General features: G+C 40.4%; 2 protein-coding genes across 2 annotated transcripts; one reads left to right on the forward strand and one right to left on the reverse strand.

Annotated features, from left to right (window-relative positions):
- Positions 1 to 348: 348 nt before the first annotated feature.
- Positions 349 to 2,903, forward strand: LOC145489425 (uncharacterized). Its single transcript, XM_081468397.1, has 2 exons — positions 349 to 997; positions 2,653 to 2,903. The coding sequence occupies exons 1-2, from the start codon at positions 349 to 351 to the stop codon at positions 2,901 to 2,903; spliced, it is 900 nt and encodes a 299-aa protein (XP_081324523.1).
- Positions 2,904 to 2,946: 43 nt separating this feature from the next.
- On the reverse strand, positions 2,947 to 18,371 carry LOC145489424 (cytosolic endo-beta-N-acetylglucosaminidase-like). The gene is made up of 12 exons (XM_081468396.1): positions 17,169 to 18,371; positions 15,041 to 15,344; positions 13,696 to 13,844; positions 12,989 to 13,157; positions 11,641 to 11,744; positions 10,840 to 10,951; positions 10,000 to 10,205; positions 9,223 to 9,377; positions 8,116 to 8,344; positions 7,406 to 7,482; positions 6,571 to 6,617; positions 2,947 to 3,940 (listed from the first exon to the last, which is right to left on the reverse strand). The coding sequence occupies exons 1-12, from the start codon at positions 17,744 to 17,746 to the stop codon at positions 3,593 to 3,595; spliced, it is 2,478 nt and encodes an 825-aa protein (XP_081324522.1). The 5' UTR covers positions 17,747 to 18,371; the 3' UTR covers positions 2,947 to 3,592.
- Positions 18,372 to 25,857: the final 7,486 nt, after the last annotated feature.

The raw sequence follows: 25,857 nt of genomic DNA on the forward strand, positions 1-25,857 counted from the left end.
GGTTTTCCACCCTGCTTGGGTTGGTTATACTCTCTCAATTTCTTAGTAAGTGATAAAACTTAAAAATTAACCTGAAAAGATATGACAAAGGAATTCCTTTTTACGATGTACTTCTCTCACTTCAAAGTACTTTGACCCATCCTTTGCCTTTTGTCATCTCGAAATTATAAACATACGTAAGTCAATGCAGGCTGAACTAAGCTTATTGCTTACGTTGTCAGTTCTTTAATGAGGTCCTTAACGTTTCTGAATAAATTTTAAAAAAATGATCCGCATTCCTGTCGAACGTAACCTAACTTTCCGCAGGAGAAACTCGTAGAAAATAATACTTACTGGTATAAGTACAAGATGGGAATATCATTCAGCGGTGCATTAGGCGAAAACGAACGTCAAGGCAACGTAAATGTGATTCATGAACTCTATTCTCTGGAGCGGAAAGTCTGCCACAAGCTTGAAGAACAAGCATCGAAACTCTACATAAACGCGCTCCATGACGAATGTTTGTCGATTGTTTGTGCAGTGGACAAGAAACAGAAGATATTGCTGAACGTGGATTCGGTGTCCAGTGACGAGGTTACAACGAAAATAAATGAAATTCTTCACGGAGATTACCTTGAAGAACTCATCAAGTTACTCGCGGAGAAACTGAACAGTACCCTGGGAACCACAACAGCCGGTGAGGAAGAAAGCTTGTATACGCATGTTGTGTTCGCCAATAAGAGTGTCCTTCGCATCGATTTGTTTGTTTATCATCGTCGGTTTAGACACACTGAAAAGCTCAGCGAGTATAATAACATTCTGGCCTATTTTGTGCAAGTCGGATTAGTGGAAATCATCAAAGCTCGACCACAGGTTCTGATTTACGAACTTACAAGAGCAACGGACCATGCTAAACTAAACAATGCCTGCGAGAAGCTGGAAACCTTGGCAAAGTACACAGAACGATTGAACTACAAAGTGCAGCCCAGAACTAGTAAAGTTCCCAGTCCTCCCACGAGTAAGTGCTTTGTGGTTAACATTTCTTGTTCCCTGGGAGATCCCAACGTAATTCCCTGCCCTTGCTTTGTACTTCAAATTGGAAATACTTTATCGCATATATAAATTAAACTTCATTTGAGATGGCTGGAGCACTACAGTGGTCAAAAGACCATTTCATTTTGGGTCCATGTTTAATTTTCGCACCTGTTTGTGCTTAAAATCAGTGAATAAACACAACATACCTGTCGTTTCAGTAGTTGGCCGCATGCCACTATAATTGCCGGTGTATTGATTCACTTTTCATGTGTCCATTTCCTTTCGTCACTTTCCTTTCTTTTACTCTTTGCAAACCCCTGAACAATGAAACATTTTTTTCTAACATAATCTGTTGATTACTGGTTGAGTTTCACAGCTCTATGGGTCAAAGACCATTTTATTGAATACGTTGTTAAATATACGTCAAGTTACGTTGACTCGACTGACAAGTACAATCAGGGCAAACTGAATTTACATGGCAGCTGAAGTGGGAATGAAGGGGGTTATACGTGGAAGCTCTTTTCCCACCCCTCTCCAAACTGGACTACAAAGTTTTAACCAGGGATAAAAGTATTTCCCATGGCGTTACATTCCGATAGTAAGCCGCCGCCGCCGGAAATAAGTCTTCCCCCAAACGTCAGGCGTAAAATCCTTTCAGTAGTAACCCTCGCCATGAGTTTATAGCTAAAGCTTGTGAAAATAATTCTTCCAGTTATACGCCACTATTACCCGAGCGTCCTTTTTTGCATTTTATGTCTTTATAGTGTGCTAAGAGCTCTGTAATCGGTGCCTTCAAGGACTGTACGACCTTTTGTGGGTTTGGGGTTTACCATAATGGAGCGTTTTCGAAAGTTTCTGCCAAGTTTTAATTCTCATGTATGCATTTAAACCAGCCTCTCTAACCTCGTTTGACAGTAAAATTCTGTTGAATAATCAACTTAAGCACGAGGTTAGTAAGGTTGATTTTAATACTTACAAAAGCATTATTTTATAATTGGCATCCACCGTATGAGAAGTGTCTATGTAGTATTATGGTATCAGTGCACTTAAAAATTTTCAGTCGCAGTCATCCCTTCCAAATGTAAACCATACATTTTTTGAAACGCAAAATTCCTTCCAACAATAAGCCCGGCTACTTCCCAATAGGGATCTAGCTGGGGTTTACTGACAAAGTCTGACACTAACACTTCCCATCCAGACCCTCCCCTCCGTTAACCCCGACAATAAGCCCTCTTGAAAATCAATCTACTAAAACCCTTTTGCACCGAGTTAGCCGAAGTTCTGTTATCGAAATGATATATAATCAGAAGCTTATCAGGCGATAAGCTTCAGATATAATCTATAGAACGGTTTTCTATCGAGTGTTGTAAAATCAGAACCAAAGTAATCAACCCCGCCAATCACAAAGGACACAGACAATCTAATGAACCAATCAAAACCCGAATTAAATGCATGCCAGACATGTGGTTGGTGCTAAGCGCGGGAAAACGTGTGCAAGCGAGTTCCGACTGGGTTTGGTTTTACTTGATTGGATGAAAAAATGGCGTGAGTCTTTTTAGCCAATCATGTAACTTAGTGAAGCAAACCAATCTGGGTAAAACCGCTCTACACTAAGACCCTGATTTCATTGTATTTCAGGCAACAACTGCAGAATCAGGGAGGCTGAAAGTGAGGAAAGGCACTCCAGCTTCCTGGACAAGTTAACCTGGGGATCATTTGGCAAACTCATGGCCTTAACAATCACGTTTGCAATCTGCTCTGCACTAACCGTGCACAAGTGTAATGTAGACTATCGTTGGAGCAGTTTAGCAAATCTGTTTTTCAGCATCAGAGATCTCAGTAAGAGACAGATGCCGGGATTGTACCTTTTATATTTTTGTCGACGGTAAAGTGTCATTACGCGTGGCAAGTGTGTTCGTGTTCAACTGAGGTACGTTATGGCTGAAACCGCATGTGAACCGTGGAATATAGTTTGAATAAGTTTTTAATACTAAGCAATGCCTTAATAGTCTGGGAAATTGCGAAAAAAGCGATAAAATCGAAGTTAGAGTTGCATATACATTCTACATGCTGGTCACTATTTTCAGTGAATTTAGAAGGAATTTCTATTCCGTACAGTAGTAGTGATAACTTTCAGTTAGCCGAGAGAAGACTGTTTCTAGTGTACATAGAAAGCAACTCTACCTGAGACTGACAACTACCTCAGTTACAATACCAAGGGGGACATATATTAACCTTTCAAAATTACCTATTAATATTGTTTTCATTACTTATAAACGTATACATATAATTCTTTCCACTGTACTTTGTATGTTCTAGTGGAACGCTAAAGCGAAAGTACCTGCAAACCCAATTATCATAGTAGTTAACCAGTCCGAACACCAAGTGAAACGGGCAAGAGACGAATGCGCCGCGGGTAAAGGTGCTTAAGCCAAGCAACGATGACATTTAAGCTTGAAAACTGATTGGCTGAGAAAACCAATTTTTGCTCAGATTGGTTAGAACACGTACATCAAATGACTTTCTTGAGCCAAATGTCAAGGTACTATTAGATTCCACAGTCTTCATGGATTCGGCTTTACCATTTTAATTTGAAACGACTACACTCGCCAACAGGCTTCTTCAAGCCAGATCGAGTCACAATCTGAATAACGAATTCCACAGAGGAGCAACCTTTCGAAACGGGCATTTGACAAACTCTGTACGCCTCCACAAAAGCCCGGCCTAAAAATACATTGGAGTCATCTGTCAGTCTAAAGATATTGTAGTGCGCAGGCTCGTCAAACTGCCCATCGCTGATTGGACAGTGCCACATGAGAGTGAGGCTCAAGAGGTGTTTCTCGTCTGTGGACTTCCACTGAATATCCAGACACCTTATGTTTCGTACCACGGCTAGCGGTTGCTTGAAAACTTGAGGATCAAGAATCTAGAGAAAAGTGAAATAAAGGAGACTAAGGTCTAGGGCAAACGTCGAATCTTAGTCGAATTTAGTTCGTCGAACCTATTAATTTTGAAATAGGCGCATGAATGGTGCGACGTTTGCTGCAATTAAATTCGACAAAAAATTAATTGGTTCGACTCTAGCATAGGTTCGACTTGCCAAGTCGGATAATGCGACAGTGGTTCGGCGTTTCAGCAAACGCCGCTCTAAACACGCGCTGAACTCAATTCATAAATCATGCAAATTACTAAATAATTGATTCAAATGTTAGGACTGGGTAAACGTCACAAAAATACATACTCCTCCATCTGCCAAACGCTATCCCCCCCCCCCCCGCCCCCCTGACGAGCGTGCGCTGTACAAAGACAATTTCGCGACCGGGAATGTATTCTCGCCCCCAGAGTCCGCGCTCCTTTGGTGCTGACCAAAAGGAGCGCGGCCTCTGAGGACGAGAATGAAGGAAGAGAATGCCGAAAGTCATTGCTGACATCGCACAGCGTGATGGAAATGTGTTGTTCCTGTTTCATAAATGAGAATTTATAAATCATGCAAATTACTAAATAATTGATTCAAATGTTAGGACTGGGCAAACGTCACAAAAATACATACTCCTCCACCTGCCAAACGCTATTTCCCCCCCCCCCCCCCTGACGAGCGTGCGCTGTACAAAGACAATTTCGCGACCGGGAATGTATTCTCGCCCCCAGAGTCCGCGCTCCTTTGGTGCTGACCAAAAGGAGCGCGGCCTCTGGGGACGAGAATGAAGGAAGAGAATGCCGAAAGTCATTGCTGACATCGCACAGCGTGATGGAAATGTGTTGTTCCTGTTTCATTAACACTAAATATAAATACTTGAGATGTGCCTACTTGCAATAACTGCTCAGTGTTTGAAGTAAACGAGGACGTTGAGGGATAAGCAGCCGGTAAAAGCGTTGCATACTGCGAGGCTTGTGACAGGGACCTAAAGGGAGCCGCGCCGGGTCTACCGTTGTCTGAAGAGAAGAGTATCGGCATTTCGCTAGCAAGTCCTAGCAGTAACTAGTCGCGCATCGAGTGAGTAACACGGGGACATGTGCTTATTCCCGTGTTTTAATGAAGTGCAACTTGTGAAATAGGATCGAGGCAGGTTCGACGTTTGCTACCACGCTGGAATTAAGTCGACTCTTTGTCGCACCTATTTCTAATTTATTCGACGCAACTCGGATTCGACGTTTTCCTTAGGCCTAACGCAGCGTCCACACTACGCCGAAGTAGTTTTAAAACGCAGCTTTATTTCTATGGTTAGGCCTACCGTTCACACTAATCCATCACGAAAAGGGAGCTTTTCCAAAACGCTCTTCTAACCGGAGCTATTTGAAAACGACGGCTTTTCGTTTCAGTTCGGGTGAACAGTAAAATTTTGAAAACAGAGCTTTTCGAAAACAATGACGTCACGATAATCACGTGATTTCCCTGGCCGAGTTTTCCTCAAACACAAATCCAAAATGAGCGGTGATTGTTGGGTTTACAAATTCCTCTGGGGTAGTGTGGGCGGAAAACACTTGATGCGCTTTCAGAGTGGAACCTCCATTGACAATTTTCTTTCACTATTTGATGACAAGACGAGACCAGGCACGTTTGTAAAGAAACGTTTCATACACTCTCTACCTTTTTGACTCTCAACAGGATAAAATAATCTTTCTGCCATATGAAGATCAGAAAACTGCCATAGCAATTGTCAATACTCGCCAGTGAAGCTGTTCTTTACGTCTAGAGGAGTTTGTAAGATCAGCTGGATGAAGAACGAAACTGGACTTGCCATACGGAATATCAGTGAAAACATCTGGTATTTCGATAACTTTAGCCAGACTTTCAGATCTCCGCCATTATTTTCGAGTAACTTTACTATTCGACAGTTTGAAAAAGCAGAATGCCGATGTTTAAGATACAGTGAAAATCCGCGTATAAGAGCCTGTTAGGCTAAAATTTTCCAATTAAGCACCCTTTTCTGTATGTCCCGATATGCATTTCACACGAAAGACGTTCCACGGGTGGAATACACCTTGTAACGAGTGCCAGTGTGGCCGTGGATATCAGCCAAAATAGAGAGAGATTTAATCGAATATAAAACATTTGGAAAACTATATTTACGAACGTTCAAAGGCATCAAGCAAATGGCAAATATTGTGGGGAGATAAAGGAAAATTATGAGGAAATAAAGTACATAGTATGTAGTATGTACTATAATTACAGTAAGGACACTCGAATCGTGAACACTTGACTATTTTTTTTGGAACATTTTTTTAGTGACTAAAGAATGAGGGTTCTTCGTACTAACAATAACGTTTAGCGTTTTAACACAGTAAAAACGACTATCTTTAACAGTATATGAAGAGCCTTCATTCGACAGCCGCCAAGAAAAAAGCGTACCAAAGTGTCAAGTGTTCATAGTTCAAGTGCCTTTACTGTAAAAGGAAACGGGAAGATATAAAAAGCGGGAGAATTTGACGGATTACTCCTTGCGAACTAAACATTTTCGGGTCAGTATTGCTCAACTTTGTGGGTATTCATTTATTTTGCCGGACAGTTACACGAAGATTATTAAATGAGGAAACAAGGTATAATGAAACAGTCACCTTAATTTCTCCTAGGTGAAGTTTGAATGATCCTGTAGATTTCGCATCTAAAATAAATGACATTAACGATATTAAAGATTGTTTCAGTGTCACCATTTAGCTAGGGCAGTTTTCACTTCAGTGTCTAAAGTAATTTGCATTTTGCTTTGGTTCTGCATCACACCGCTTAGTTTTAGGTCTAAAACTCACGTTACTTTCTCAGCCAATCAGAAGTAAAGCCAAAACCGTTTTCCCGCGCTTTGCGCCCGCTACAAGTGTTTGCTTCGAATTTTGATTGTTCGCTGGATGGTCTGTGTTTTCTGTGATTGGTGAAAGTGATAATTTTGGTTTTGGTTTTACTACACAATTGAAAATCGCCCTTACGTAATACCAGAGGAGGACGAGAATGAAGCAATTTGTTGTTGTTTACGTAAAAACCGCAGCGCCCTTCTTAGATAAGTGGCAAATTCAACTAATAGGCCAGTGTGTTAAGGGCAGTGTGTTAAGGGCAAGGTAGGCCGGAGCTTATCCTGGTTTCTGTAGCATGAAGCGATTAGGAGTATTTCTACTCCCCCCTGGATGGGATGCTAGTCCATCACTGGGTTAACCCCCAGCATTAAGCTCGCCGGTACCCATTTATACACCTGGGTGGAGAGAGGCACTGTGAGAGAAAAGCGTCTTACCCAACAACATAATGCAATGTCCCCGGCCAGGGCTCGAACCCGGACCGCTCGATCTCGAGAGGACCGCGCCTCCCGTCAGTGTGTTAAATACAGTGTGTTAAATAATGAATAATTTAAACTGAAGTGCATGAAACAAAACTTATTTTACAAGCACATCAAACTCTATAACTTACCAGGAGAAACAGAACAAACAAGCCGGACCTCCTGCACCCTGCAGCCAATCAAATGCTTCCCAGCAACCAGATAATATCTGAGGAAACAAATTATGAAATGAAAATCACATTATGTGCCTAGTGCACAATGAAGGTGAAGAAGACGATGATAATGTTAACTGCACTCTGACTGTGGTTACGGTTTGAGTGTTTTTTCATGTGGTTACAATGGTAAACAGGGACATCTTCTATCCACGCAACTCCTGTAAACGAGGTACGTCACAATTTAGGTAGGTCAAAAGACCAAACCGCCGAGGCAACACCCAAAGAGAAAACACCCGATTTTCCTAAACCGCCTTCAAAAAAGCCCACTTCTTTCGAACTCACTCAGAAATATTTAACGGATCAAACAATGCCGACGAAAAAAACCCTCAAAAGTAACTTTGGAAGTGTCTTCAGAAAGTCTTGTCTACGGAGAGGTTGTGGTAAAACGTAATGGCCCTTATGACATCACACAGGAAATAGTACACTTATTAACACCCTCCCATGCAGCCTCTCACAGCGAGCGCGGATCATGTTACTTAGCAACCAAACTGACCAAACTGAACTAACCCCGAGGACTCGGCTATTCTTAAAGAAGGATTTCAAAACAAACGCCCGCCGTTTCTACGATCGTCTGGTGTCAATTCCTTGCTAGGAACACAAAATTTGATGCTAGTAACAATACATGCCGTGTACACCACAAAGAAGCCTCCTCTTCTTTCTCCTTGCCCTCCTCTCTCAATCCGTGAGCCTGCTGTATTGAGTCGTGGAAAGCACCGGTCAGAGGTTCAAACAATTCGTAGTGCTCTTGACCAATAGGAGACATGAACGCTGATGACGTCAACGTTCGGGACTTCGGAACGCCATAACGACGAATCAACTTTTCATTTAGCTCGGCATCCTCTTTGTTACTAGCAGCTAGAATGTAAACATACGACATAATGAGAGAAAACAGTAAGGCATTAAATTTGTCTTGTACAGATACCTTAAAAGCTCCACTGAGTTCCTTTACCCATCTTTTTGCTCTTACTTTGCTTTTTTAAAATTGTCTTGCTGCAACATAATTCCTTGAACAAATCATAGCTAATGGGGAATTTTTCGCACTGCATTTCTTACAGTTTGATCAAACCTGACGCTCGGTGACAGAGTTCCCTCAAGGAGCCAATTCACGACATAAATTAAGTCATTTCAGCAACGTTCAAAATTATACCTCCAAATCAGAATAACAGCAATCGAGGTATTTAGCTGCATTTTCAACTTGAAGTTGATAAAGGTAAATTAACCGCTTTCGATCGTTAGCCCTTTGTCAGAGCAAGGTGTAGTAGTTTACTAAGAGTTTACTAAGCTAGAAGAAGAACACAACTGAGGTGATAATAAACAAAACAGGAAATGTATGGTTAAAATTGGCAGAGATTAAGACGGATTACGATTGGTCTAGTTCCCTAAAGATGTGCCATTGATATCAAAGCTCCTAGAGCTTATACAGTCCCCCAGGGGTACTCCCTTATTTGGGCTATACAGGTATGTGCGGCCCCAAAGGATATGGTATTTTAGCCGTTTAGGTCAGAAATAGGGTATCGATTTCGGCCATTTTGGTATGGTTTGTGCACTCTGGTCTTGAATTGGATTGAAATAGGATAAGGGTTTCAAGAAACTCGCCGGACACCCCACCCAATTTTTCTGTAAGTACCTCCTTCCCCCTCCCCCAAGTCCCTCCCCCCCCCCCCCTTCCAGGATGCAGTCCCACACTTACTTAACAAACTAGTGTACAGAGGAGGGGCACAAGTTCATAATACCTTGACCATGTGGGTTAGCTGGACAAAGCAACAGGTACGTTGGCTTGGTGTTGGTGCGAAGTTGTAAAGCCACGTCCATGCAGTCTTTCGGACACAACTTGAATGTGAATGACACCAGAACAGGATCTGTTATCAGGAAATCTGTTTTGAACAGCCTGGAAAAATATTAAGGAACAAACGAACAGTTACATTAACTGTCGAAAGAAATTCTAACCTGCAGCGACTGCTTCAGTGTCAACTTTGCTTAGTCCTGTGATTGGTAGCCTGCAGTCCAGGTGTTTTTGCAGGGAGAACGTTCAATGATCAGAATTTTGATTCTGTTATAACTGTACATGTATTTGACCTTGCAGTTGCAAAATGTCCACGGTTAAGATAATACAACGTCATTCAGCCTCACTACTACTCCCCAAGTTGCTTTTTCTCTCACTATCGCTGAGCCTCCACTGTTTTCTGTGGAGTTCGCCAAGTCAAATCACAAATGCGTCTAATATGCGTCCTCACACTTTAAACTCGACTTAGCCACTTAAGCTAGGAGACTAACAAGTTCCAGGTCCTCGAGTATAAACAGAGTATGCATGTGTGTAAGCTACCTAACTGGTCCAAAAGTCTTCATATGTAAGCTAGTTCATGTTACCAATTAAAGCAAAACTTTTTTTCAGCTAAACAAGTACACAATCATAACCAATCACAAATTAAGTCGTCCATGAATAATCCTTGTTTCACACCCATCTTGAGTGCGAAGAGATGGTTAACAACAACAACAATTAATTTCTTTACCTCACCACACCCCTTGACATCTCTTGTGAGGGGCTGACACGGCCAGTAATCAGCTGGCAGCCGCCGCCGTTATAGGCATCTTCCACGGTGAACTCCACAGCGCTGATTATCAAGCCTCCCTTGGTGCCCAGATTAAAGAATGTGTTGTTGAATGTGGGCTGATACTGTTGGGCACTGAGATTTGTCCAGGGATGGCACAGTACAACCTTGTGAACAATGAAGGAGGAAGTGAGATGATGTAGAAAGGGATGGGAGAGTACAATCTTGAGAACAATGAAGGAGGAGGTGAGATAATGTAGAAAGGGATGGGAGAGTACAACCTTGTGAACAATGAAGGAGGAAGTGAGATGATGTAGAAAGGGATGGGAGAGTACAATCTTGTGAACAATGAAGGAGGAAGTGAGATGATGTAGAAAGGGATGGGAGAGTACAACCTTGTGAACAATGAAGGAGGAAGTGAGAGGATGTAGAAAGGGATGGAAGAGTACAATCTTGTGAACAATGAAGGAGGAACTGAGATGATGTAGAAAGTAAACTTAAAGGATTAAACTCAAAACCTGCCCAGTGATAACAACAAGATTGCCCTGTTCATGAATATCATCTTTACGGTTTCAGTCATAAATAATCTATTGCTTGAGCTGAAAGTCCACTACTAGTGCAACCACTGGATCTGTTCAATCTGCAACTGTAATTTTCAAAATGAAATTTGAGAGTTGTTATCCATAAACTAGATTTCTTTTGGGAGGAAATAAGGCAAGAAAACACTGTAAATTAAGTTCTTCAATTGTCAAACATGAAGTAAAGTGGACACATTTAACCAAAAGAATGTAAACCAATCACCTCTCCGTCAATACTGGCTGTCTTTCCATAACCACGACATGTTGACGTCACAAATGGTATTTTCTTGACTCCAGTGTGCACAGTACAATAGGGAGCCAGAAGGTTCCAAAACCTGTCAGGCAAGGATAAATAAACAACAACAGGACTATAAACCAACCTTATTACTCAGAATGTAGCTAAGTCATGGCTACTGGCTAATTTAATTGGCTGAAAGAGAGCTTTCACCAGTTAAAATTATACTTAGAAAACAAATACTAGGGTCACTAGAAGAACACAAGCTAAGAATGTCGGTGGAGTTTGGTAATGAGCCCACTCATGGAAGGGGGTTGGTGAGTAGGAGCAACCTGGTAGTAAAGCAGGTAGGAACTCTGTGGGAGGTAGGAAAGAAGAGAGAGAGAGTTGAGATTCCCAAGGCATTGGGAATTGGGGGAAATAAGAAAAGATTTCTGCAACATTGCATAAAATTTCCCAACAGGAAAGACACACTCAGGTGGAAACCACTCAGGAATGGGAAACAACTGAGGGTAAAAGATGCAGGAAGCAGGGAATTCAGCATTTTTTAAAACAAAAAAAATTAATTAATAACCTAAGTATTCATTTTCATAGATTTGCTGAGTATGCTCAAGTGGCACAGTCTGTGATGTCGCTCTAAAGATACTGACTAAAAAACCATGGCTGTCAACCGTTTTGAAAGCAATTACAGCATTTTTGTGGAATGTTAGTATACTGTATTCCCTGAGTTGTCAATTCATGAGTGATTTTAACGTGAAAACAAACTTGGTGGAAAATTAGTAGTCTTACTTGTCTTGATTTGCAATGAAATGTTCAGTCCCTTGAGTTTCCATGACCCACCCTGGAGCAAACAGTGCTGCAGATAATTTCTCTTCTCTTATCACTTTAAACGCCTGCAAGGAACAAACAGTGTGCTTTACTGAATCTTCCCTAGGGAAAAAGATGGTGGCTGTACATTTTACTACAACACCATGTGAACCTTAGCCCATAAAGTACAAGGAAAACCATATTTTGGCAATATTTGTCCCTGTGCTAACGACATAGTGCATGCTTGGTTTGAAGAGGTTAGAACTCTTCTGTATGCCTTTATGAGCGTTTCTGTTTTATGCACTAAGAAGTATGGGTAAATGTACCAGTGGCCGTCTTTTTTCCTATGGAGGATAACAAAATGTCACTCAGAGAGATTGGTACAACTCTCCCAACAGACAGGAAATAATTTACTGCCTTGGGCGCAACTACATGCAGCTTGCGAGTTTAATCTCTTCGACAAATATTCTGCACTTCAACTGTAACTTTGATGCTAAACAGTCAAAAACAATTAATAACTGCCCATCAGTAAGCATGTGACAGAAATACCTCACAAACTCTTTAAAACCTAATTTGAAACAGTTTATTTCAGAAACTTAAAACTACAAAAGATTTAATACTAACAGACTTGACAAGGACTTAGCAGTTTTCAAGAGGTTGATACATTTGATATGTTCAAGATGTGGCAGCCTAAACATTCAAAACATGTTGGAGTCCAGATTTCAAGAGCAGTTTGGGATCAAGCCCAGGAGGAAGTCATCTTAAATTGTGTTCTTGAACAAGGCAATCCTCTCTCAAACTTCTTCTCTCCCTCAGAAGTAATGTGATAGGAGGGTGATCCAAGGGTAACATGATAAAAATGTTTGGGAGCCTACTATTGACTGGCATCTCATCCCGAGATTAGCAAATATCCTTGTAATTACTTTGCATTAAGCAAAACCCAGTGTAAAGCCCCTAACTTTGGTTTTTATATTATGTTTATTAATTTTATAATGAGAAATTACAGAAATATATACTATGTCACCAAAAACATATAACAATGCAAAATGCACCTTGGCCAAGAATGCAACACAAGGACAAATGGCTCAGCTCAAAAGCTTCAATGATTAATTGACCTTAAGTGCAACATGTAAAAATAATCTAGGCCACCATACATGGAACTCTCAAAGTACATGTACCCAACTATTTTCTTTGAGTCACTGCAACCAAACTGAGGGGAAAATATTCACCTCTCATCTGCCAATGGTCCACAGCTACATTGCTAGCGATATAAAGCAGTTCAACCAGGTAGTAAAATGATTTATCTGTGTAGAGAGAATGCCTTACTTACCGCTTTAGAGTTGTACCCTCCTCCTCCAAAGCAACCACGCCCAAAAACATCCACCCCCACATAGACATCAGTAAGGCGGTCTCGTCCAGCGGCACCTGCAGATCGCATCAAGTGTGCCTCAGACCATAAGTAGTTCAAAAATATACCATCGCATGCATCAAAAAATACTCTGTTGACAAATATAAATAAAACAGTTAAGATATTATTTTATAAAATGCTTTTCTAAACTAACAACAAATCCATTTGTGGACCCTGCCCATCTCTCCTATAAACACTGTTTAGGTACCATAAACACTGTTTATGTCAAGTATTTATAACTACCTGATTATCACAAACCAAGATGAAAATTAAAGAGCTTATGTATGAAAAATCATAGCCTCTGTTTCTATTTTGACTACCTAACTGGATCAAAATGTAACCTAAGATCCATTGCCAGGGAAAGCAGATATCTTCAGACCCATTATCCATAACTCCTGACAGCAAATACAAGAAATCCAAGATTTCAGCCAAAAAGTCGCCTTGTCCTTCTTTTCTTTTCTTTACATTAGTCAAGAGGTCCAAAGTTTGCATGTTACACTGTAGTGATGTGATCGTAGACTAGCTTTGAGCCACATGTAATATTACTTGTAATCATGTATAGAAATTTCCCATTTCAAACAAATTATAACTGTTACTGTTATTTTAATTATGAGAGAGAGAAATGTTACCGGTTTTGTGCATTAAGTTCATTTTGCCAGGCAAGGTCTCCTTTGTAAGTGACGCTGTCATACCAGATAACAAGGGAGTTAGGAATACGCCGGTGAATCTCTGTTGTCAATCTCTTCACAAATTCCTCTAGATTGTTGACTTGAACAGGCTGCAAGAAAATCATTATAAGGAATTTACCAAACAAAAGTATTGACGACAAACAGGAAAGACAAAGAACCTACATGCTGCATGTTACCAATGGTTAGAGTCCCGGTTTACAAGCTAATAACGATTTCCACAAAATATTTCAACTCAACAATGCCACATCTCAAGAAGCTTTCAATTGATTCCAGAAAGAAGCATAGGTTTGTGAATGAATTTAGTTTTGAAAAAGGTTTAATAAAACCAAACTGTAAACTTATACAGATATTAAGGGTACATTAAACAAAATGTTTTTTGGAGGCCTTTTGTTGTAATTTAAAAATTGAATAGTCAAAATTGTACTTTTTTGATATTCTTGTTAATTTGATCATTGATTCAAGGTTTTGGCCACCTTATGTTACTGCTGCTTATGTTACTTCTTATTAATGGGGAGCAGTAAAGAGTTAGTTATATGAACTAATGCGGCATGCGACTGCTGGTGCTTAAACGTTAACCTGGTTTCATTAGTGTGAAGTGACGAGTAGTATTGGTAATCCCCAATGACTCAGGGCCAATGAGCACCATGACCTGCGACAAATGTCTCTGGCCAGGACTTGAACCCAGACTGCTCAATCCGGAGTCATGCGCACTAACCATGAGGCCACTGTACTACTCACTGACAATACTATTATATACAATACATAATACAGTTAAGTATCTTCAAGCCACGTTTTTGTAAGCGAAGTTATGACCCTAATAATTATAATTTAATTTATGAGCATAAGCAGATCACTGGATTACTATAGGAATCATATTTTACTAGGACTGCTAAACTGTGGAACTCACTGCCATCCGGTACTAAATCAATTACTGGTAATTCATTCAACGCCTTTAAGACTAATTTACAATATTTATTTATTAAAGCGAGGAACTCATAGTCCTCCAGCCTAGACACTAATAAGGTTTGGTACTTCTACAATACTTAACACATTTATCACATTTTTATTTGCTTGTATTTATTTTTTTCTGTACACATATACTAAGTGTATGTTGAGTGTAGTAAGGGATTAGATCGCAATTGGGATGGTAGTTCTGTTTCTTTCCTCTGTCACATCCAATAATATTTTCAGTTTCTATTTGAAGTTAGTTGTTTGTCTATTTGTATTTATTTGTACTTGTATTTTGGTGACAAACTCATTAAACTAATTAATAAAGTACATGTACCTGAATAGGATTCTCTATGTTCAAAAGCCAACCATCAAATCTGTAATACTCAGCTATGTCTACCAGTTGATTAACCATAGTCTCCAATGACGCTTCATCTTCTAAAAACTTACTGCACCTTGCAGCTCCATCATCTGATTCTGTAATGAGAGTTCCCAACACTGGAACACCATGGGTGTGAGCAGAATTGGTCCAACAAGGGGGAGGTATGGTTACAAAATAATGACTGAAGTAAACAAATATGTCAATGAGCTGCCAGTGGTATATCACATAACAGTCACATGAGCTGACGCCTTGAACAAACCTACAAGAAATAACAATTATCGTAAGCAAGATTGCCACAGCGTATGCAAGATTGTCACAGATATTGCTTTTCAAAATTCCGACTTTTCCCCCGTAAAAATAAAATTTTCCTGACTGATTTTTGACAGTTAATAATATCCAGTAGTGTTTTATGATAGTCATCTATCGACGCTGTTGAGGCTGAGTTGCAAAAATTTAAACTTGCTGATTTCATTTTTCTATAGTTTTGAGTGGCAATTCCTGGTTTCCTTTTGGTCTAGATAAAATCTTCAACCAACTGGTCAGTTTCGTGAAAATACAAACTGTCTGATATTTTAGCCACTTCTCATGTCCCATAACAGCCATCCTGTCTACCAATTCATAAGACTTATAGTTAGTAACAAATTTTCCTCGGGTTCATGGAGGGAAAACAACATTAAGATTTATAGTGACCCCAAAATTAAGGTGTCGTCCAGCCTTTGGCAACGCTGATAAGAAGAACTTTAGACATCATTCAGGCAGTGAAAAGGTCTGGGGGAGGGGGGGTACTTTAGGAATTTCTGGGTGGGGATGTGCCACAGGGACCCTCAAACCCTTAGTCTATACCAGAGCTAGTTCAGCTGAATTTTGCTACCCTATACTAGAGTAACCAGTGTTAAAACCACCGATTTCTGTCTGAATCCTGATTTTTGACAGTTAATAATATCCAGTAGTGTTTTATGATAGTCATCTATCGACGCTGTCGAGGCTGAGTTGCAAAAATTTAAACTTGCTGATTTTATTTTTCATATTTTTGAATGGCAATTCCTGGTTTCCTTTTGGTCTAGATAAAATCTTCAACTGACTGGTCAGTTTTGTGAAAAATGATACCCTATTCTAGACCCAAATGTTCTGATTTATATACCCTATGCTAGAGTACCCTGCACGAAAACCATACCCTTCACAGTGGCACATACCTTTTTAGCCCATATATGGCAGTACCCTCCCCCCTCCCCTCCCCCCCCCCCTGGGTAAAAAGGCTACCAGTTCTTGGTAACTTTCAAGTTTTCCCAAAAGGGGTCTAACCTATAACTTCTGCAAAACATCAGCACACATACTGGAAGGTTCTGACAACAAAGTTGAATAATGGAATTCCCTTGAAGTACTTGGGGTGTATGAAAAAATTGAAATTTCCAGATGGGAGGGGGGGTATATCTTGTGGGTCAATTTGGGAAATTCCAGAGGGGAGGGGGTCATATGAAAATCCCTTCCGTGTCGAGTATGAATATTTTCTGGAACTACACATTGTGGCAGGTATGCTACCATTTGGGGGGGGCGGGGGGGGGGGGTTGACTCCCCTATAAAAAGGACAGGGATGCTCATCATTTTGAAAAGAACCCCTTGGAGGTGTGTACCTAGATCCTGTTTCTTGGGTTTGGCTTGAAATTGTTGTCACCCCTAAGTGATACCAATTCTAAAAACAAGACATTAACATCACTGACAATCATCATTTTTAATTTTCCACTCTTTGCGCTAGCCAGCGCTATAGGGATGAGTGGATGAGTGATAATTTTCAATAGTGATAAAGATGATTGCTTTTAATACCTTCTATTTGTAAAGCTGATTGTCAAGTTTCTCCTGAAATATTTTTTCTGGCTCAACACCCTAAAAGGTACTGCAGAAGCTCCCGCTGTGGACGTATCGAGGCTGAACTCCCTAAGAGGTACCAAAAGGTACGATCGGCCCCCCTGTCCATTTTATATGGAGGTCTCCCCCCTCAGATTTATGCCACCATGTTATCAGGGAAAACATAGAAATTGCTCAAAGTCCAAGGATCAATGATCATTTAACAACGGCCTGTACAGACCTGTCCTCGATATATCCTCCCTTCATGTCATGACACACCAGAGTCCGTGGTCTTTTCTCTATCGTCCTGTTTTGCTCTGTCAGAGGAACTGTAGCCACGTTAAAAAAGTCGAAGCCTTGTCTCCACGACAATAGTTCTTCTAATGTCTTAAGAGGTTGACTAACTGGTGCGCCTGTCTCAGGATCAAAACCGCTATTTTCAACTTGAGAAGTACCATTCATTTTACTTGGTCCCTCAAAGAATTTGGTATACTGCACAGAGGGTTCAAAAGCGCCAGTGTCAACATATTTTTCGGAGTCTCTTTCCTCTTTACTCGTTTCTTCTTCCAAAGCATTCCCATGTTTCATACTAGAATCGGTACTAGCGGCCGCTGCTCCCAGGTCAGCAGAGTTTGAGCCAACTTCCTCGTTGCCAGTAAAATACTTTAGACGAGCTTTGTTTACGTCCTCGGACGCTTGGCTAGTTGCAATTCTCTGTTGGTTAGAATTTCTGGGTTGTAAATACTTCCACAGTACATATATTCCAAATAACACAGCTAAAGCTGTCCAAAACAGAATCAGCAAGGTATCGTCCGCCATCTTTATTTGATTAGGTTCCAGGGCCTACAAGTGCCACGTCTCTAGGACCCAACTCGTTGGATTGAACGCGGCAATCTTATGAGGTGAAAGTCCGCCCGATTCGGGACGCACACCGAGGCGGCAGAAGAATCTTATATTTGATCGTAATTCCAGTTGAATTCACCGCCCAGATGCAGTGCAAATCAATGTTTTTTATTCAAGTCATTTTATGTGATCTAGTCATTCGAGTAGTGATGCACGTCTGCTCTTGCTTCTATTGAAATCATATGCGCGAGACGAAAGAGTGAGGTCAGAGAGCCTATCACAAGTGTCTCATCTCAACAAACACGTAATGTAACACGATAGAATGATCTGAATCAGGCCTGGACCTCAATAAAAAGATCGATTCACGCCCGTGGGGTACTCCCTTTTATGGGTTATATAGGTATGTGCGGCCCCAAAGGGTATGGATTTCAAAACTTATGTTTAGGGCAACTGTGTCAGCCGCAACGGTCATAAATAGGACATCGAATTTTTGGTCTGGTGATAACAGTAGGAAAGAGAAAATCGCAGGTTTTGGTCATAAAGGGGTTGAGCGTTTTGGGAAGCGGGTCACACACCTCCGCCAAATTTTTCTGGGAGTACCCCCCCCCCCCCCCCCCCCATCGAGGGATTTGCGCTGCAACCAGCTGCAACTGTGAAGTGAATTTAGCTAGAAATACACTGTATGATCGAATAAGACTCACGTCTCTGCTCCCTGTGGGCTGTGTTAAGGAAATTCTGATTGGATAACCAAAAGGCGAGAAATTGCTGATTCATTTGCTTGATAAATTGTGTGCAATATCGCAAACCTAGGATAAATGTTGTAATTGTTGTAATGCCGCAGCTAATCAACATCTACTTCTCTACTGATTGTGCACAAATTTCAGGGGAGGGAATCACCCGGTGAAATTCAAACTTGGCGCCGAACATGTACATATAACAATACGATACAATGCAAAAACTTTATTAAGGTCATTCCCAAGTATTGCATTACGCATCCTTACTGTGCATAATTTGTGGCGTCATTAGCGAGCGCTCGTGCACGCGCATATTGAAAACATGGCAGATTTGCCTTGGTATTGAGCTCTGTCAGTTGAAAAATGGCTCTAGCTCACCAACGAGCACGGGCACCCCATTTTTTTTTCCAGTCATTGTGATCAACTAATCATAAGCTTTGCGTGAGAAAAAACTGATCTAATTTCTATTGCTGAAAATTGAATAAATAAGAAAAATAGCGCCGGATACACTGTGGTCTTTTCTTTGTTGCAGTCGGTAACCTCGTCAAGAAATTTGGTTTAAATATTTAATCAAGGATTTAGCTTTCTGTCTGAATGAAACTTAAAATGCTTATTCGTGTCCGACACAATGCATTGACTGTAGTTTAATGCGTGTTCTTATGAGTCTGGGCTCACAAAGATTTTACAATTACTGGGAATGCGTTCTTATAATAAGCATTAAATAATGCCAAAATGGGGCATTTTCAATGCCTCACTGCTCCTTAATGAGCATGGACACCCCCCTTTTTTATTTCAAAATTGAAGTTATCATATGACAAATATTCAGTGGACAAAGTTTGAACAAAAGTCTATTGCAACTTTTATTTCAGAGGAATTAACTTAAGTGTCAAAATTCAGCTAGCCGAAAGGAAACACCCCTCTACTAATTGGGGACACTTAATACAATAAGAAGCCTACTAACTATTATCTAGCATGCGCACAATATCGCTCAATGATCATGCGTACAGGTCGGCTTTGCTTAACTTACAGTAGCAACAAAGAACCTCAAACAATTTTTAGTATAGAACGCGTGTAAACTAACAACTGCTACTGATGCTATTATATAATTTATTGGTGCATATATACGTTATGGTAGATTACTAATTTAGTAGAAATGCTTTTCTTTCAAAAAGTTCAAAAATATATAAAGTTCAAACAAAAAGAATTTTATAAAAAAAATTAATTAACTCAGACTTGCATCGAGGTCTTGGTGACATTAAAACATTAAAGGTCTACTGATGCACTTTATAATACTAGACCAACTGAAAAAGTTCCCAAAAACTAAAACCTGGTCCTTGCTGAATCATACAAGCTTTTTATTTTTGTCTCGACTAGTTTGTAATCCATTGGCTTCTCCCCAGTTTTAACAATCAGGCCTATGTATTTGTAATAGTCAATCTCTGGGTATTTCTGTATTTAAGGTTCCCTTCCAATCTAAAAATATATACGAGCGTTTACGCATCACATCAGAGCGCAATCTTTATTGTGGTTGCTTTAACTCCCCACCGTTAACTACGTTTTAGACCGTCTTAGCACCATGTTAATTAGGACTGGCTGTATTCTAGAAACATCTACAAGACAAAAAAATTATCCCCTGGAGAATGTCACTGAAGCAGTAATGCGTCCTAAAAAGTAAAGGAAACCCGTGTGAAATATCGATAAATACTTAAGTCACGTCGAAAAAGATGTGTCAAACTACATTCGCTCTTTTCTTACTCTCTTGATATTAGTTTCAGAGTGAATTTTCCTAACGAAATGCCGCCGTCATTTATGTTTTACCAAAAAATTTTTGAGGAAATTAAATAAAACACAGAAACTCGACAAAGTAAAAAGTGTGGTGCTTTGAATTTTTAAATTCCCGCACAAATAAACCAGCAATTTCCGTAAAAAGTTGGTTTTTTATCTTCACTGTTTCGCAGCACGACATTCATTTGGCTTTGTGTCCGTTTGTATTTATAGCTTTCAGCACTGATTAATTTAGACGCAAGGTGTAAAAAACCCTTTATTGGTGTTTTGAGCTTCCACATATCGACATGTTATATCGACTTTGCGGTTCGCAGAGCTAGTACTGAGTTTTAAACGGACCTTTTGGGCGGGTACGGTTTTGTGCTCTTATACAGTAGGAGAGAGCACCCCATTTAAAGTTCATTTTTTGCGCTGGATTAGTTATCATGGAGAGGAGAAACAGCTATCCCAGATCGATTTGTGTTCCTACGGTAGCATCACGAATTGCCGACGCCAGAAACAAGCGCGAAACTTTGCTACTTGCAGAAGCAAGGAGAGGGTTGTTTAGCACAAAAGACGGAACGATGCTAACCTTTTACAGAGAGAAGGCCAAAGAGAATAACTTTCTACAAAAGGTTCGCCGCAGAAGCTCTGGAATGTTGATAGCAGCTGAACACGATGAACATGGCGAAGCTATAACAGATGGGAAGACTAGTTTTACTAGAAGAGGAAATACAATGATAGATCAAAAAGCAAGGCGTCAGAGTTTAGAAGTTTATCAAACAGGCGAAATGCAAGAACGAATTCAGGAGTTTTTAGCGCGTGGTTTTCCATGCAAGCAATCAACAGACAAACAAGATGGACATCTTAAAGGGAAAAGCATTAAAAACGAAGTTGTACAAAAAAATTTGGATGTGCTTGGCCCAGAAAGATCTGAAGACAAAAGCAAAACGATCGATACCTCAACGCTGATGCCTTTTAAGGTACGATCTCGAACATCCGGGGTATGTTTTTCACATTCTCACTGTCAACACCTTCATTTACCTCCTATAAACTTGCCAGATTTAGGAAGAAAATGTTCAGCGGCTGAATTTCGAAGAAATTCTTTCGGCAACTTCAGCAAAAGACAGTGCCGAAAGCTCGGTACTCCCGCTATGGCTGGGCGCTTTTCACTGGAGTATCAAAACGAATGACGTCAATACCCTTCATTAGCCCTTCACGGGAGGCAATTAACGAAACATCTAGAGGGGCACAAAAAACGAGTTAATAAGAAAAACTCCAAGCATTTGAACTCATTCTTATGTCCAAGGATTGTCGTGTATATTTAACCATTCCAATCGTTCAAGAACATAACTGAATTTATACGAACCTGTGATTGGCAGACAGGCTATAAAACTGGCTTCACAGGTAGACCTCCTCTGTTGGTAGAGGGTTCTCCTTCGGCTAAAGCAACTGACACTTTAATAAAGTTATTATCATTATTATCTTTTACTATAAATGTTTGTAGTGAACGCTCAGCTCGAATTAACGTGAAAGATATTTTGTGGTACAATTTTGATTATGGATTAAATTGCTAGTGCGTTTACAGACTGCAGATATCATTAAGTACACGTGTTGATGTAAGGGACATCTTGGGCAGAAAATAAAAACTGATATTTGCTGCCGGTTAATTTTCATCAGCTACACACGTACTATTTTAATTAATCGGATATTTATTTCAAACTATACGCACGGCAGGATTGACGTCAATGCAGGTAGGACAGAAAGTTCCGACGCCTCAAAAAGCGCCGTGTTTGACCTTATAACCCTCTCCTCTCAACTTGAGTAGCTTTAAATAATAGTAACAACTAAAACCGGAATCACGCTAAATTGTGGTCAGCTTTCTCTTTATTCTGGTACTGTGTGGGTATGGCGAGCAATTATTTCATGACAAATTGATTTAAACCACCACAAGGAGTCGGAAGCATCACACAACCCACGCCTAATACATCGAACCAAACCGAACGAGAAATCAATCGAGTCGAACTTGAATCGTTCGATTGTTATGTGATTGGTTCGGCAATCGAACACAATCGAACTTCAAATTTTTGGTGAGTTAATTGATCACCGAACTCAATCGAACCAATCGAGCCAGTTGGTTCGATTTTGTTTGAAAAAAGAAAACGCACAAATATCGATAAGCTCTGTACACTTCAATGACGTAGATCTTTTTTGTTATGAAAAATTTGAAAGTTGATAAAAGGGGGAAGATATAATGCCAGGAAACATAAACAGCATAGCAAATAAAACTGCGTTTGTAAGTGGAAAAGGATGCTATATACTCAGTCCCGGACGAGTTAAACCTCCGTTAAGACTAAGCTTTGATGTGTATTGTCTTAGACAATCGAACGTTCGGCAATCAAACCCAATCGAACATCCCGATCAAGAGTTCGATTGTGTTCGATTACCGAACGTTCGATTGTGTCTGATTGGCTAGATGTTTTGGTGAGTTCGACTATGTTTGGCAATCGAACGATTGAAGTTACTTGGGGTGGATTATCAAACATTCGATTGATTAATTAGGCTGGGAATAAGATATATCTGGTTTTTAGTGCAACATTCTATTAAATTTCTGTGGCTTCTTACTTCCAAATTAAAATAGTTTCACATAAGACTCATTGCAGGAGTTTTAAGAGGTCCCTGTAATTTTTTAGGTCTAAACGCCAAAGGCCCGAAAGCCCAGCTTGACATTCATTAGTAAATTTCCTTACAAAATTCCTCCCATTTCCTCACTATATTACTCTGTCTACCAATCGCCGGGCAAGTTCATGTGATTTTATGAAATACCCAAGGTACAACCCAAGCTAGTAAACATAGCTTATATTCAGTTAGCCAGCAAGCAGACTCACGTTTTGGGGAACACAAGCGTGCTCGCAGGCTAATGGTCAGTTTACTTTACAGAACACGTCCACGCATGCTTGACGGCAAACAGCAGAAAGAACTCAAATACTGTGCTTTTTAGTCAGTGCTGGAGTTGAACTCCATCTTGATATCGCAATTTTGTCTTTGGATGCTTTGTCTGTGGGACCCTTTGAGAAATTGACTTCATAAAGTTTGTCACGCTCCAGTGACATCTGCGGTCCAACCATGATGGGAGTGCTAAGCTTTCGACGAAATTCGCTTTTTCTCATACTGGGGTAAGATGAATTTGGTCGAAAATCAGACCCAGATGAGTTTTTTCTCACAATAGTTGGCACATGCACAGAAGGCAAAGGCACTAGGTGACAGTGAGAATGTGAATAGCATATCCCAGATGTTCGAGTGCGTACTCTGAAAGGAGTCGCTGAAGTGACGTTTCTTCTGCTAGTCCTACCGAGCGTCATATTCGAATTTGAACCTTTTTCTTCAACTTCATCTTCAATCTTTCTTGCATTTAACTTCCCGTTTTGATCCGCACTTCTTGGTCGGGTTCTTTGCCCGGGTAAGTCTCGTGTTATGAACTCCTGGATTCGTTTTTGCGTCTCTTCAGTCTGATTAACATCCAAACTAATGCGCCTTGATCGCTGTTCTTTCATGACACCTTTTGCACCGTTACCTGTTAAAAGTCCCAGTTTATCGTCAGCTGTTGCCTGTCCTCCTTGCTCGTTGTACTTTGCCGACTCCAGTGTTCCAGGGTTCGTGCCGTGAACTTTTTGTAGAAAGCTATTAGCTTTGGCCTTCTCTCTGAAAAAGCTTCGGAGCATTCCGTCCGTTTCGCAAGACAATTCTTTGCTGGTTTTCGCAAGTAACAAACTTTCTCGCTTGTTTTGAACTTTTGCGACTCGAGCTGCTGCCGTTGTAGAATTAACATGTCTGGTATAGCTATTCTTTCTTTCCATTCTTGGCCCACCGTTAGATTACTTTGAACATGGGAAGGTCTTTCTTCAGAAAAATGCACTCCTGCGCCAAGAGGTCTGGCTATATGCAGCTGCTTCGCGGAACTCGCATACACGTTGTCAATACGACAGCCAAATTCTGCGACCCTTCAAACGTTGCGTTTAACCTCAAAATGACCAAAATAACGAAGAGTTCAATGTCTTGCTGCGAGGAAATGCAGATAAAAGAACAATTTCATTGAAAGAACTTGTTTGTGTCGGAGTATACAAAGAACGTGTTTTCGCTTTGTTATGTCGCTGTGCGTTCTATTGATGTGTTGTTATCAGTGACTAATTAATTTGACAAGACGTTTAAAAACGATCTTGAGATTTAAGAAACAAAACACGCCATATAATGTAGATCGACGAAAGCATGGAAAATACGGAATAAAGTGATTATATACAGCGCTGAAACCTCCAGTTGTATGACAAAGGATTCTAGCACAGCTGTAACTGGGGGGCTTATTACTTATAAAGGCATCCGTTAATAATCTCATCAGTTGAATTGCCATTTTGCCCGCGATTGTATTAAATTGTGATTTCTTTTCACGCACGATGCAAAAATATTAAAAATGCAAAATGCTAGAACTGAAAACATGTTGTCTATGAAATTCTGAATGACTTATGTTCAGAGAAATGCCTTGCCATTGCGCTTCGCATACATTGCGCACGGAGTGGCGCATGCGCAAGAGGGTATCATTTTCCCTGAGTTCTACAAGCTAGCTATAACGTTAATCTTTTCGATTACATTGTTTATGAAACCAGTGAGATGGTGTCTCTTGCCGGAAATATTCCTTCGAAAATTTCTCGATAGGTCGCGAGAACTCTGCGATGGCGATGACATTTCTCATAAGAATTCCGTTTGTTTGTCCCGTTACTGACGTTCTCTGTATAAACAATTTGAATGATTTCTTCCACGAAAGTCGAATCGCAAATTGCACAAATGAGAGCGTGTTCTAGACTGAATGCTTACGCCATAGCTTGCACATGCGCCGAACCGTGAAACTGTCCGTTCAAGTTCAGGCAGGTATTTTATTCTTTTTATAGATTATTAATGAGCTCTTAATAGTAAACACGATAAACATAGAGATCTAGAAAAGCTGAATCGTGAGAATTATTCGAATCTTTTATATTTATCATTTACAAACTTGCTTTATTTCATTTTCTCGATTTAATTGAAGCCTACATTTTCTCCACAATGATGCGAGGTTATTATTTAACAAATTTTTCACAAAGCAGACTTTCCCACGGGTCAATTCATAGTAATACAGATATTTCTAGCTTTGCCACCTACTGGTAAATTGAGATATAAATGCGGCAGCCAGAGGTTAGACTACGAGTAGTCCCTCTGTCGCGTAGTCCGTTGTGCGTGACACGAAAGAAAGCCTCAAGAAAAAAATGACCGCGCAAAATCCTGGAGGCGAGGAGTGCGCGAAAGGTCCTTTCCCGCGCTCCTCGCCACCAGGATTTCGCAAGGCCATTTTGGTCTCGCGGTTTTCTTTCACGTCACGCACGACGGACTAAGCGAAAGAGGGACTACTCGTAGTCTAGCCAGAGGTCAGTGGTCTGTTGAGACAACGTGTCACCAAACATCTTGCACAAAAATATGTGAAGTGCTCATGGCTCTAGCGTCCTTACTGTAAAACTAACTAGCAGTTTGCTTTTCAAGAATCAGTCGGTTTTACTCAGATATTTG

This window comes from Orbicella franksi, chromosome 6 (assembly GCF_964199315.1).
Source record: "Orbicella franksi chromosome 6, jaOrbFran1.1, whole genome shotgun sequence".
Taxonomy (NCBI): Eukaryota; Metazoa; Cnidaria; class Anthozoa; order Scleractinia; family Merulinidae; genus Orbicella; species Orbicella franksi.

What these genes read in the sequence shown, in the direction of transcription:
- LOC145489425 (XM_081468397.1), top strand. Translation starts at nt 349, where the DNA reads ATGGGAATATCATTCAGCGGTGCATTAGGCGAAAACGAACGTCAAGGC. An exon ending in AGTTCCCAGTCCTCCCACGA is followed by an intron (nt 998 to 2,652) that starts GTAAGTGCTTTG and finishes ATTGTATTTCAG; the next exon opens with GCAACAACTGCAGAATCAGG.
- LOC145489424 (XM_081468396.1), bottom strand. Translation starts at nt 17,746, where the DNA reads ATGGCGGACGATACCTTGCTGATTCTGTTTTGGACAGCTTTAGCTGTG. An exon ending in CAGCCAGTATTGACGGAGAG is followed by an intron (nt 10,206 to 10,839) that starts GTGATTGGTTTA and finishes ATTGTTCACAAG; the next exon opens with GTTGTACTGTGCCATCCCTG. An exon ending in GCTTCTTTGTGGTGTACACG is followed by an intron (nt 7,483 to 8,115) that starts GCATGTATTGTT and finishes TTGTTTCCTCAG; the next exon opens with ATATTATCTGGTTGCTGGGA.